Genomic DNA, 13,323 nt, shown 5'->3' on the forward strand with positions numbered 1-13,323 from the left:
AATGCTTGAAATGTATCAGAGTAAGGAAATAAGAAATATGTAGCTTCCACTTTTTGAACTGAATTACTGAGAAAACTTGCTTTTATAATAATATTCCTATTTTATGGAGATGTACCTTTATTTAACGGCCCTTTTTTCCATGTTTTTGATTCTTAGTGATCTTTCATGTTCACAGATATCTTAAATTTGAAACAATCACAGCTCCACAATATTAATATAGGAAAGAAAATCATCTGTGGCTCTTAAATACAGTATGTCCCACTGATGACAGGTAGTGGTCTATACTGCTGTCATCTTTTAGATGCAGCAAAAGGTGATTCCATGTCACTGAAAGATGATTGCATACCTCTTCTAGAAGCCTCAAAGCCATCAAAGACGTTGATCCTCTGAATGTCGTAGGTTAGAGTTGCGTTGGGCATCAAGGTCTTATTGCGGTTTATGTTATTTACAGCAAACTTGAAGGCCAGCTCGTCCATGCTCACTAGCTCACTTTCTCTGGTCTCGAAAATGCCACCTGGACACAGATATGATGAATTAAACTCTGTTGTGTAAAAATTCCCAACGCACACAAATATTATAGACATTTGCAGCACTCTGCATGACACAATGCACACTGTCTGGTTTTTCATTTTACTAGAACAATTTTAATGCATTGTTGAAGTTAGTTTGAAGGAGCTGAGTGGGGGAGTGATAAAGGAAAGGGTTTTGTTTTATTTCTGGACTTTGAATCTTTTTTAACACATGGAAAGGATTTGATATGAATTATTTCAAAGTACAAGTGGCTGTAAATTTAGGATCAGAGGTCCTAAACCAGAATAAGGTGGACTTCTTCTGCCATTTTTTTTGTCCAAGTAAAAAGTTAAATTTTGATCTTATTTGTCCACAGAATCCACATTTTTTTCTGAATCCACTACATGACTTATGACAAACTGCAAATGGCAACAATGCTTTTCGTACCACCAATAGCCATAGCTACACTTTTTAATATGTGTTGTTATAAGTGTAAAACTATTGTTTATTATGACTTGTAACAACAAAATGAACATTTAGTTTCAGCTTCTCTTTGCTTTCTCTTTGCAGAAAAGTGGTGATTCCAACTACTTAAAGCCGGAGAAGGTCTAAAGTGCAAAAACAAGCCACACTTCTTTGGCTTTTACAGTAAGAAGACCCATGGCTACATCCAGCTACAGTTGCATGGCCCGGCTGTCAGCACACTTTGAAGAAACAACCCTGTTAAGTCAGACTCGTGAAATTGCCTACAAACTCCTCATCAGCATCCTGTCATCCTGGTGCAAAAGATGTGAAGCGAGGACTCAAAGGCCACATGAAATGGTGGTAGCATAATTGCACCTATCATGCTAAAGGGAAGAAATGAAAAGACTTTAACGGCCTATTGTTAAATTTCAAAACAGACTTTTGTCAGATGAGTCAGAGCACATCAGTAATTGTTAGTCTTTAACATTTTTTCAGAGCAGTTACCTGAGAATGCGGCTTCTGAAGGGCTTCATTGAATCTAATTTCTAACAATTTGTTCTGTTTAATCCCTGCGACAGACTAGCGACCTGTCCGGGATTGTCCCCCCCTCTCGCCCGGAACGTTAGCTGGAGATAGGCACCAGGACCCCACCCGACCCCTCTAAGGGACAAGGGTGTACAGAAAATGGATGGATGGATGGATGTTCTGTTTAATTCTTTTTCAACTTTTGAATGTTTCCTCTCTTCCGCTAACTCCTGATGATGAATAGCACAGAAAAAAAGGTAATGACTGCCCCATCTCACAACTATTCAACAAACTCAGACAGCTTTAAACCCACCAGTGAAATTACAGGGGATTGTCCCTGACCCTGGCTGCAGCTTGAAGAAAGTGCCTCCTACAGCAAAGATCAATGAGGACCATGATTGTCCTTCATTGTCTTTGAAAACAGGGCTCTTAATTATTTTGACAACAAAGAGTTTTCATTTTCAGGAATTTACAACATGCCAAGCTACTTGTATGTGTATCACACATAAAACCAAACGTATAGGGGGTTAGTGGAGAAAGCAGACCAAACTAGTGACATACAGTGCCTTGGACTTGCACATTCTTAAAAAGAATTAGAAAGAATTTTACAATAATTGGTTGTAAATCTTTTACATTGCTGAGCAGAATTTTTGGTCAACCATTCTTTGAGGGATACTTTTAATTCAGCTACACTGGAGGGTTTCGAGCATGAAGGGCCTATTTAAAATCATGCCTCAATATTGTTGAACCCCAGGCTTTAACTAAAGTGTGTTTGAGCTTAAGATCACAAACCGATGACCAACCTCTTTCCCTTTGGTATTTTCTGATCAAAAGCTTAAGTCAAGCGCAAGAACAAAGTTCTTTCTGGTCGGTTCCATTAATTATGACAGCTGATTCAAGCCCTGCAGCAGGACTGCAGCTCCAGATCATCACACTACAATCACCATGTCCATCTTAAATGTCAACATGATGGTCTTTTTAGAAGCTCTGCTAGCTGTATGTCAGAATTAATGAGACACTCAACCTACAGAAACTTTCACTTTTGTCTTGCCATTTTTTGAAAATCAAGAGATATTTTGTCAAAAGTGAAGTGAGCCTTTTGTTCTTTTCATTCATCAATGGTTCTCACCTTGAATGAGAACCATTCATGTGCCATTTTGGCACAGTTTCTTTCTTGTAGAATCATGAATAATGACCTAACCTGAGCCAAGTGTGGCCTGCAGCCTTTCAGATATTGCTCTGGATTTTAAAAATGTTTTGCAGCATCCTGGATGAGTTAGAGTAATTTCTGAATGCCAGCCACACCTGGGAAGGTTGACTCCTGGCCCGTGCTTGTCCATGTTGTGGACAATGGCTCTCATTGTGATTCAAGAGAATCCCAAAGCCTTTAAAAAATATTAGGAACCATTCAAGGACTGATAGATGACAATGATTTAGTTTTTAATCTGTTGTAGAATTTCTTTAGGTCAGTGTATAATTTCATTTTATTTTATTGAGATAATGTATTTTGATCACTGTTTGGAACTTGTGCACAATATTTTTGCATGTAGAGTGGAATAATTTTGCTGGTACTTTTATTGCTCTTTTAAATCCCTAGGTTGTTTTTGTTATAAACCCTGTGAAATCTGAGTTGAGTTGAATTTGATCTCGGTCTTCTGGGATGAGTTAGGAGGAGCTACAGAGCTACTTTGCAACCAAAAGATCCCATTAGGATGCTTCCCAGGTGCCTATATTTATAGGTTTTCTGCACACGTCCCATTAGAACGAAATCTAGGAAGTATCTAAAACTCATTGAAGGGACTATATGTATACATTTATATTCTTGCCTGGGAACATCTTGAAATCTCCATAATGTCCAGGAGAGAGTTGGTATGTACAGGAATGTCTAGGTGTCCATCCTGAAGCTTCATGACTCAATTTCAGATGGGTGGAAGAAATCAGAGAGGTGGAAGAATGCTATATTAACTATATTTTACTCTTTTCAATTAGAAACTTCCATAGGCTTTGGGTTGTCTTGATAATTTATTGCATATCTCCAGAAAATTTCCCAACTTAGTAAAATTATAATTCTGCTTTGGTAAAGAATAAAAAATACATTAAAAAGTGCAAACATTTTGTCTCCTTGCATTATTTGTTGGGACAACAGTGTGGGCGTGTCATGGGGGGATGGAGGGTTGGGTGATCAATTGATGATACAAAGAAACCATTTCTAAATTCATGTAAATTGTAGTGTCACTGGTCAGCATACAGCATTACAGTAATTAAAGAAGTAGCTTACAGAAATATGTACAGTACAGAGAGATGGATGGGTGTTTTGTCTGCCTCCAGTTAAAATAAAACACACCAAACAGAAAAGGCAGAGCCAATCGATCCATTCAACATAAGATGAAGATGTTTGGCTCTGTTTGTAAGCACGCATAACCTCACCTCATCCATCTTCTACTTCAGTATTTAATGACAAATAATTAGGTATGACATGAGTTCATTTGTCATCCCCTTCTTGTGGAACAGCTTTGTCTGTACTGTGGTCTGTAACGGCTGCAGTTACCTCTAAAAGGGAGGACTTTTATGCCCAACAAAGAATTAATGTAGCGCAGAGTACTAAAAGCTTTCATTCAACTCCAAAATAATGAGAAATAATTTGCCACAAGAGCACACAACCATCTGGCATAAAATACTTTGCAAATGGATGTTAGGACCTGGAGGACTCAAAAACTAGCTTTTAGCACGTGTATGTGAGTTGCAGGTGGGATATATTTGCATAAAATTAACACACAGTGAAGATGCACAAAGGTGTCAGAAAAATGGCTAAATTGTACATGATTGTTTTTCCCTAGAAGTTGTTGATTTTTTTATTTCTCATTTGGTTTTAAAGTTTAACAGTCATTTGTAACAATGATTTATATATCTGCGGTATTACAAAAAAGATGCTACTTGAGAATTCCAGATTGTTCTACGCCTCATATTTTTAAACCATGTCTTAACAATAATTTATAATTTATTTTGTCATCTATTTTTATTTAGGGGCTGGTATGACAGTTAAATAGAAAAACAACAACAAAAAAGAATTGTTGCACGATACTTTTGAGGTACTGCATGCTCTGTATTCTATGTTCATTTAAAGAGAAACCAGCCAGCAAGATTAGAAACTTAAGTTCTCCATGATGTGTTACTTACATTGATCAGGTTCTAAGTACAGATGTACGAATTACATTTAAATGTTAGAAGTCCTCTTTTCTTACCCATTACTATGTAACCTCATCACTGATTGTACATTTATCCACTTATCTCCTGAGGCTACTACGCCTGTGCCCGTGCATGGAAATCACAAAATTAAGTGGTTCCAGACTTTCATTTGCATATTGGGTGATATCTGGCAACCAAACTATTAACATCAGTGCCTCTCTGAAGAAGCAAGGCAGATTGCTACGGTAGCAACAGGGAAGTAATAAATATATCTGAGAAAAAAAAGACAATGGTTTTTATATTGGTGTTCAAAGACAGCAAAAATACTCCTAAAAATGTAGAAAACAATTAGAAAGAACGAGATACTTAAACTGAAGGAACTGTGATAATTACAGTGACCAAGGGGACTGGAAAATACTGTTTACTATTTTCATAGCCTCTAGTTTTTCATTTGAATCAAGTCTTAAGCGGATGTTCATTATCAACAGTTATGCCAGAAATCAAGGAAAATGTTGATCTTTTTAAAATCTCTGTCCTTTCTGTAAATCACTTTGCTGTGTATGACTTCTGCTATACAAATAACCTTGCTTTGCATTGCCTAGAGAGATAAAAATATAACATACATGTTTGGTCAGCACTGTAGAGTTTGGACAGATTGAGAACATATTAAAATTCAAGGCACTTTTTTCATATTGCTACTGGATAAGACTGCAAATGCAGTGGTTTTATAATATAATAAAATAACTGCATAATATTTTATAATAATATAACATAAAGCTTTTTGTATATGTTACAAAAATCATTGTGAAAGTAACAATCTTTTAAAAATCACCTTGCAAGTTAGCTTTGCAGGTTGTGGGAGTGATAGTGATGACGTATATTTTGTGAGGCCAGCTGGCAGCAGGATTTAAAAGTAAAGAGTAAAAAAGATGACATATATGGTTTCCATTAAACATGATCCCTGCACTGCGTTGTCTGCCATTGTCATTTTGAGGATAATGCTATAGTAACACATCCAGTTCAGATATTATGCATTGCCAAAGCAGGTAGTTTTTGTTGTGTATACATAGTATATATGCATGTAATAACTTTTGCTGCTAACTCATTCTGTTGAAAACAATGTGTCTAGAGAAACTCTGCAGTTCTGCAAATCCTCATATGCAAACAAACATACTGATTGTGTTATGCAAATGTGTTGGAGTTGGAAACTTCTAGACTTGTGTTGTTCAAAGGATCTGAGCAGAATAGCTGAAGCTGAACGGATTGCTCCAGAACCGCCCTGAATATTAATATGAGACCCACAGCTAAACCCCACATCATAAATCCTCTGCAAGTGCAGCTGGACATTGCCACAAATTCATAAATACTGTTCATGCCAAAAAGAGATCTAGCACAGCAAGATCACATGGTATAAACTTATTTTCTTCCAGATGTCCTCAGATGTTCAAAACTGGTATTGATTTATGTGTTCATAATCAAAATTGTCTTATGCCTTGCTCAAATTCACAGTGTTATGACTTGATCAAACTAAAATACAGAATCTTCTGACCATCCATAAATACTGAAAATGAGTAGCCCCAACTTCAAAAAAAGCAGTAAAATTTCTGCTACATTTTTGTCAACATGATCCTAATCCATACTTCTCAATTGAGATTTCTTGAAACACTGAGATTATGGTACTTTTATAGAAGTATTACAATAACACATTTTATAAATGTAAAGTATTTCCTTTTTGGAAGTTGATTTTGTACAGATGGAACAATGAGCAGCTTATAGGCTTTTAACCAGTACAACCAAGAGAGAGAATGTTTCTCCAGTTTTGGGTTTAATGTACTGGCTTTTTGTTGATTCTTTTTATATCTATCTACAGGTATGATGACAGTGGGATTGAGAATTATCACAGGTGTACTGAAGCAATAAAATATAAGTAGTGAACAGTAATCTTAGTTTCAGCTGCTTGTGTAGCAAGACGTTTAGTGATTTTCTGATGGCATAAATGTTCAAACTGAATATTTTAGGGCATTGTAAGAAAAGTTAAAAAAGTATTAAAACATGATGAAAGAATAAAGTTGAAGGAAGTAGTAGTTCTTACTTTGATGGTTTGAGAGTCCCTTCTTTCATTCCCCCATTTGTCCCCTAATATATTCCAATCTATTTCATTAATCTCAAATTGTGTTTAGAAATGAACTTAACGTGAACAATTTCCAGTTTAAGGTTCTCTATTAGGGATATTCTGAAGCAATACACATTTCTAACAAAACACAGAAGAAAGCCTTTCCTTTATCACTGAATTGAGATGGTTAAATGGGATCATAATTTCAGTGTAAACTTGCCTGAGGGAGAAACTAGCATTGCTTTTTTCCATCCATTTTTTGTGTTGACCCTGGACGGTTAGTCATACTAACCAATTCCAAAAATGCCATTGGAGAACAACTTTATTTACCACATCAGTGGGACTCTCTTGTAATCACTTTTGAAATATTTGCCAATGTGTAAAACTGCAAATAGGCTTCCTTAAACCTGCACCCCTTAGCGGTTTAAATTTATTCGTGCACCTCATATCTCCACGTGTTTTAATCTACTTCATTGATTTATGTTGACATCAAGGAACTAGAAACTCGGTCTCGCAGGCTAGGGCACACAAACATCTGAAACTGAGATTGTTTCAGTTCACTGATGATGGAAAGAGATACTGAACAGCATCACAAACTATTTCTTATAGCAAATATGAAAACTCGGACACACTTGCAATCTTGTTTCTGATTCTGTCCTGTGCGTAAACAGGTGTTGCGCTTACCAATTCTGAGGACTTGTGCTGAAGCCAAACAGAGCTCTGCCGCGATGACAATGTAACAGAAGAGTCTCTTTCGGTGCTCCATGGTTTTCCAAGCAAACTCTCTGGGAGTTTTGGGACCATGACAGACCAAAAGGGTTTCTGTCCAACCGAGGACACCACGGATGGGTCACGGCGACGCACGGCAAGTTTTATTCCCAAAGCGATACGCGGCGCATCACTCCATCCACAGCTGAAGGTACGGTGAAAAAAATTACATTGAGACGCTCTCTTTTACAAATAAGACTTTTAAAATTTAAAGTCTCATTTTTAAACTAAAAAAAGACCAAGCAGCAAAGGTGACAAAACAAATCCACCGGACTGTGCGCATCCAAGAGGTGCCAGCTTCAAAGAAATGCCAGAGTGGACGTGTGAAACTCAAGGAAGTTAAATGTCCGGTTCGATTCATCAAAATAAGACACACGGAAGTAGAAACTCACTTCTTTTACTGCCAAGTTTATGTCTCCGTTTATTTTAAACTATTCTAAATTAGAATATAGAATTTGTGATGGTAGGAACAAATGAGATTCATCATCTTTTACTGAGTTACACTCTAGAGTAAAAATCTCGATCATTGATTTGTAAACTTGATACAACAAATTATTATTCCCTAGGTAAAATTAACTCCCAAAACTTGAAATAAGCAGCTTTTACTCTGAAGGTTCGCGGTGACTGATAGTGTTGTTTACCCATTCCTGTGTGGAGGAGTTTGGCTGCAGTCCTTCGGATTAAATAGCAGAAGGATTGGCTGCGGTTCTGTTTGTACCGGTGCTAATGAGAGACGAATAATCTTAAAGTTGCAGGGCAAATGTCAGATAATCTCCCTCTCCCTCTCTCTCTCTGCAGACTATGAAGTTTTTCACCCTTCTTTGTTTATCATCTAGGAGAACAAGATGCCCATTTTATTTCTATTCTACTACATGGCGTCAGATTGTTCAGAAACAATAAAATCACTGATTAAAAAGTGAATGGAAAATCCATTTTCTCCGTTTTATTGATTTGTGTTGGTATGACATTTAACTACCTTTAAACTGAAAACCTTTTGTTTAGTATTTTTCAATATTGTGACATTTGAAAAAGTCAAACACTCAGCACTCAAATAAGACTCTCATCAAGTCAGACTTGACATTTTAGCATGTCTGTGAAATCTTTGACAAAAACCTTTGGAAAAACAGCCTTTAGGCAAATTTAATTTACTTAGAAAAAGTGACCATATGAATACTAATTGGAATTCCTTCAGAATGTTTTCATTTGAAAACAAGTCATTAGTTTAGATACTGAAACAAATCTACCGTAATCAGGTAATCAAGCAGTCCAATGTCGGTTTGAACTATTTATTCTAGAAATTACATGATTGATCTATGTGCATGAAAGTTAACCAGTTTTATAATGATTCTTCACTCCCTTTGCTCTTTGCTTCAGTTGCTATCTGACAGAGGTTTTTGTGTAATCTCTATATTTTTATTTGTGTGTATTTATGCTTATATATACTACTTGATTAGTACAGGGACATTGGTAGATTGTTTTGTGAAGGGTGGCCATAAAGAAGGGAGAGAACAGAGACCATGTATGTATGTATAATACATACATGGAGGTTGAAATCTAATGATTTTGATACAACCTTGATTTTCTTTAGGATCTCTTAAAACCAGCTCAATAATATATAAGTTTATGTTTTGAAATCTGTATGGCAAAAATCCTTTTTTTTGCCATTTTTCTTTGCCAAGAATCCTAAGATCTTAAAATCCTAAGATTCTAAATTCAAATTTAGGATCTTAGATTAATTTGAGGACAGGACAAGCAGTGTGTGACAAACATTCAATGTCCCTATGAGGAACAGCAACAACAATGTACCCGTTTACCTGATATTTATTTTAGTGTGTATCCTTTTATTGGAATATTAATTTCTTTAATATTTATGTGTATTTACCCCCACAGACCCACAACATTCATGTTGGGCTAAGTGGACTCTCTGAATTGCCCTTAGGAGGGAGTTTGAGTGTAAATGCCTGTCTGTCTCATGCGTCTCTGTGTTGTTCTCTGATGAACTGGTGACCTGTCAGTGGCATTCACCCTCTCTCACCTAATAACTGCTTTAGATATCCCCTGGCAACCCGGCCAGAACAAGTGTGTGGAGACAATTGATATATGAATGCATTTATTTAGAGCTAATTCACTTGTAGCTATCCAGTTTATGTATAGGATTTATGGTTATATTCAATAAATTAGAATGTGCATTCAAATGAGGCTCATTTGTAAGATTAAAAATACCTTTGAGCACATATTTCTGTTACTAAAATATGTTTTTAGTAGATCTGATGTAATATTTTAATTTTAAATGTTTTCATTATCTGTAAAAATAAAAGCTTTCAAACCTCCATCCCTGTGAAATTAATCTGTTTCATTTAGCGATAAAGTTCCTGAAATAGATGGGTAAAATAAAATAAAAAAACAAGTATAATAAAATAGAAACTTTTCTGCAGAACCTGCAATGACATTTTTCTGTAAGGGATCAATTTGTCTTATGTAATAATTTAGAATGTGATGTAATGCAGTTATGTTGTAAAAACCTTTAGAGGTGCATACTTTTCATTCAGAATGTACTTTTGTATTTTTCTTATGCTCATGTAATATTTTAATCTTTAATGAGTTTTCATTAGCTGTTTGCAGAAAATCAAGAACACAAAGTCTTTAAAGCTTTTTCTGCTTTTTTTTTTTTTCTCACTATGGAGAAAAAAGTCAAAACAGCCAATACGTTTAATGAGAAAATTTATTTTCCACATAAAAATCCACAGTTTTAAGTACAAACAGTTTCAAAAGTACAAAGGTGGGAGTCAAAGGGCTTTTCACAGAGTTTGCCTCCAGGGCCTGGCGATTGTACCTCACAGTCACAAGTCTTTCCCAGATGTGATGAACCAGTGAGCTCTTAGCTGAGATATCGGCTTTGTAAATAGATTAAGATCATAAAGTTTAAAATAATCCACTTCCTTATTCCTATGAACCAGAGTAGCTAAGCCTCAGTGTTCACAGTTCGGTGTTAAGTGCTTGTACTTGTGTTCTGTACAGAAGTCTCACAATAAGCACGTTGCAGTGGTGATAGTGAAATGTCACCACCTGGTGGAATGGAGAAGCATCACAAGATTGTGAAGTGGATGCAGGCTGCGACAGGATGTTCATAAGTTAAATGTAAAAGGTTGCTTGGATCTGATAAAGGAGGATAATTAAGTTGCAGCTCAGGACTAATAATATTCAAGTAAACAGGACTAGAGTGGTTGGGCTGTATTTTAAACACATCAAACTTGAAGGGACTCCAAGATCCAGTGTAGGGTCTAATGAGCTAAAAAACTACCAAAATAGAGGGATTTTTTTTAACAATAAAACTAAAAAGATGAGAAGGGCACAGAAGAGAGTTTTGTCAAGTCCGTTTCTATCACCAAAGTTTGCACAAAGTTTGTAACACTGAGCAGATAAATGTGTTGTAAACATTAAGTTACAGTAAAGTTTTCCAAAAAAGGCAATGTTAAATAAACATGAACATTTTGCTATTCATAACCATTTTTAAAAAGTATATAGGAGAAAAAGTGAGCATCAAAACTTTTTTGTACAACAGGTGAAAAGCACTATTATTACTTCCAACTATCCAGTGATGTGCAGCTGATATTAAGTTAAAACTGTTTTTTAAAAAAAGCACAATAAAGCTAGTCGGACCTCACCATCTGTATTTGACTAAATACAGCAGCCATTTAGTCAAAATCCCCTGAAGAGAAAGAACACACAGCCCTTGAGGGGGTGGGGTTGGTTTGGTAGTAAATACAAACAGCTTTTCGAGTCAGAAAAATATATAACACCCACATTACTGTGTTGAAAAATAGACGTTTTGGTCCATGAGTCATAATTTAGTGAGGATGTCTCTTCTGTGCAGTGTGTCATGAGACAGTAGCTGCCTGTGTCTACATACGATGTGCTTTCCAGTGTATGAAGACATACACCTCCTCATCTGACATGTATGCACATGCAATGCTTTCATCTTCAGATAAATGCCTGCTGTTTGTGAAATGCCTGGGTACAGTGAGGGATCTCTGTTGCAATTTTATAGACAGAAGTTATGAATTAGAATCTGAGGGGCAAAAGAGGAACCAGAGCACGTTATAAGATGGTAGGATTGTCAAAAGTTAAAAAGAGTGGTTAGCATCACAGTGCTATACACTTTCTCTTAAAGCTTGTACCTGATTCACCCTACATTTTCTTGGAATCCTGATTTACAACTCCTTGCAAAGCTTTTTAGACCCCTTAACATTTTCACAGTTTTATAATCATAAGCTATGATCACACACTTCCATGTATTTCATTGGGATTTTCAGTGACAGGAAAAATGCAGAGTTTAATTATGAAGTGAAAGAAAAATGATATATTCAATGAAAAAGAAAATCTGAGGAGTTTGGCATTTTTATTTAGGCCCTTTTACTCCGATAACCCTAATTAAATCCAATGCAACAATGTGTCTTCAGTTACTTGGTTAATAAATAATTTAGAGACTCTTTCAAGATTTGCCATTAGCCTACAGAATATTCCTGTTATATGAAACAAACTTGTTGAAGACTCTGGCCAGATTTTGCCTTCATAAAAAATGGTAAAAATAAAAAAACAACACTAAACATCACCCTGAATACACATCTCCACAGAAAAACATAGTAATGGCAGGATTATGCTGTGGTGATTTTTTTTTCTTTCCTTTAGCAGTGACGGGTATGGAGCTAAATAAAGGGAGATGCTGAAACTGGAGATTTAACTAGGGTTGTCAGAGTAAAAGGGCCTAAATAAAAATGCCAAACTTCTCAGATTTTCTAAACATGGAATCAGCTACATTAACATCTATAGAGTACTGACTTAATTGGCTGAATATAAATGGCCTTTTTTACTTTTCGGAATTTGAATTGTAATTAGGAAAACAATGAATCCTTTTCCACTTAATTATGCACATTCTTTGGGTCATCCATCACAAAATCCCAATAAAATACCATGAAATAAAAAAAATCAAGGGGAATGAACACTTTTGAACAGTAATGTATTGAGTGGAAGACACCTCTGTTTGCTCTTGTCTTCATTCTGTAGTCTCCCATCAAAAGACATCACTGTTGCACCCTTTATTAAAGTCGTCCCGTCGTACCCAGATCATGTCGTGGTTCTTGCTAGTGGCTCCCTCCACAGAACACTGCTGCTTCAAAGGAGTGAGCTTTGAGGAACTAGAGACAGACAGACTGCAGGATGTGAAGGAGTCTGAATCATCCCTCTGTTTTGTTCGATCCACTTTCGCACCCTGCTCCATCTCGCTTCTAGACTCCATCTTTCTATTCAAGTTGACCTCTTTGCTGTGCAACCTCAGTTCTCCCACTCCTGCCTCCAGGGAGTCTGGTTCGGCCGACGGGCCTCGCAGAGATTTACAGTATTCGTCATCGTCACTCAAGATGTCCGTCTCCTTCACCTGTCTGTCGTCGATGTCTTCGCACTGGTCTTCGTAGCGCCTCAGGTTGAACTGCTCCTCCACCCAACGGTCCGTGTCCTCTGCCTGATGTTTGTGAGACGGATGAGGTTCGTGCTTGGAGGGAGAGGAGCTTGAAGGGGAACAGGTTGGCCGATGGGAGATGCTGGTAACATCAGTGCTGTTGTTGTTGGTGCCGTGGAAAACCTGGTCAGCATCAATAGTAATGTGGTTCTTCAAGAGGCTTCGGCGACTCAGAGTTCGTGATGGGGCAGATGCTAAACGCAGACACAAAAAGAGAAAAGGGGGAGGAAAAAAAAAAACA

The 13,323-nt window shown here is 36.8% G+C and overlaps 2 protein-coding genes across 6 annotated transcripts in view; both read right to left on the reverse strand.

Moving 5' to 3' along the window:
• The window catches only part of LOC102238325 (glutamate receptor ionotropic, kainate 1-like), a 30,826-nt gene extending 22,937 nt beyond the window's left edge, over positions 1 to 7,889 (reverse strand). For all 3 annotated transcript variants that reach the window (XM_023341676.1, XM_014471777.2, XM_023341675.1), the window contains exons 1-2: positions 7,484 to 7,889; positions 347 to 514 (exon numbers count right to left, since the gene is read on the reverse strand). In XM_023341676.1, the coding sequence (XP_023197444.1) occupies positions 347 to 514; positions 7,484 to 7,565 (250 nt within the window). In that variant the 5' untranslated portion in view covers positions 7,566 to 7,889. The remainder of the gene's footprint in view (positions 1 to 346; positions 515 to 7,483) is intronic.
• Positions 7,890 to 10,271: 2,382 nt separating this feature from the next.
• LOC102238061 (T-lymphoma invasion and metastasis-inducing protein 1-like) overlaps positions 10,272 to 13,323 on the reverse strand; it is a 63,257-nt gene continuing 60,205 nt past the window's right edge. For all 3 annotated transcript variants that reach the window (XM_023342173.1, XM_023342175.1, XM_023342174.1), the window contains one exon: positions 10,272 to 13,276. In XM_023342173.1, coding sequence (XP_023197941.1) covers positions 12,639 to 13,276 — 638 coding nt within the window. In that variant the 3' untranslated portion in view covers positions 10,272 to 12,638. The remainder of the gene's footprint in view (positions 13,277 to 13,323) is intronic.

The sequence above is a fragment of the Xiphophorus maculatus genome, chromosome 11 (genome assembly GCF_002775205.1).
Source record: "Xiphophorus maculatus strain JP 163 A chromosome 11, X_maculatus-5.0-male, whole genome shotgun sequence".
Classification (NCBI taxonomy): Eukaryota; Metazoa; Chordata; class Actinopteri; order Cyprinodontiformes; family Poeciliidae; genus Xiphophorus; species Xiphophorus maculatus.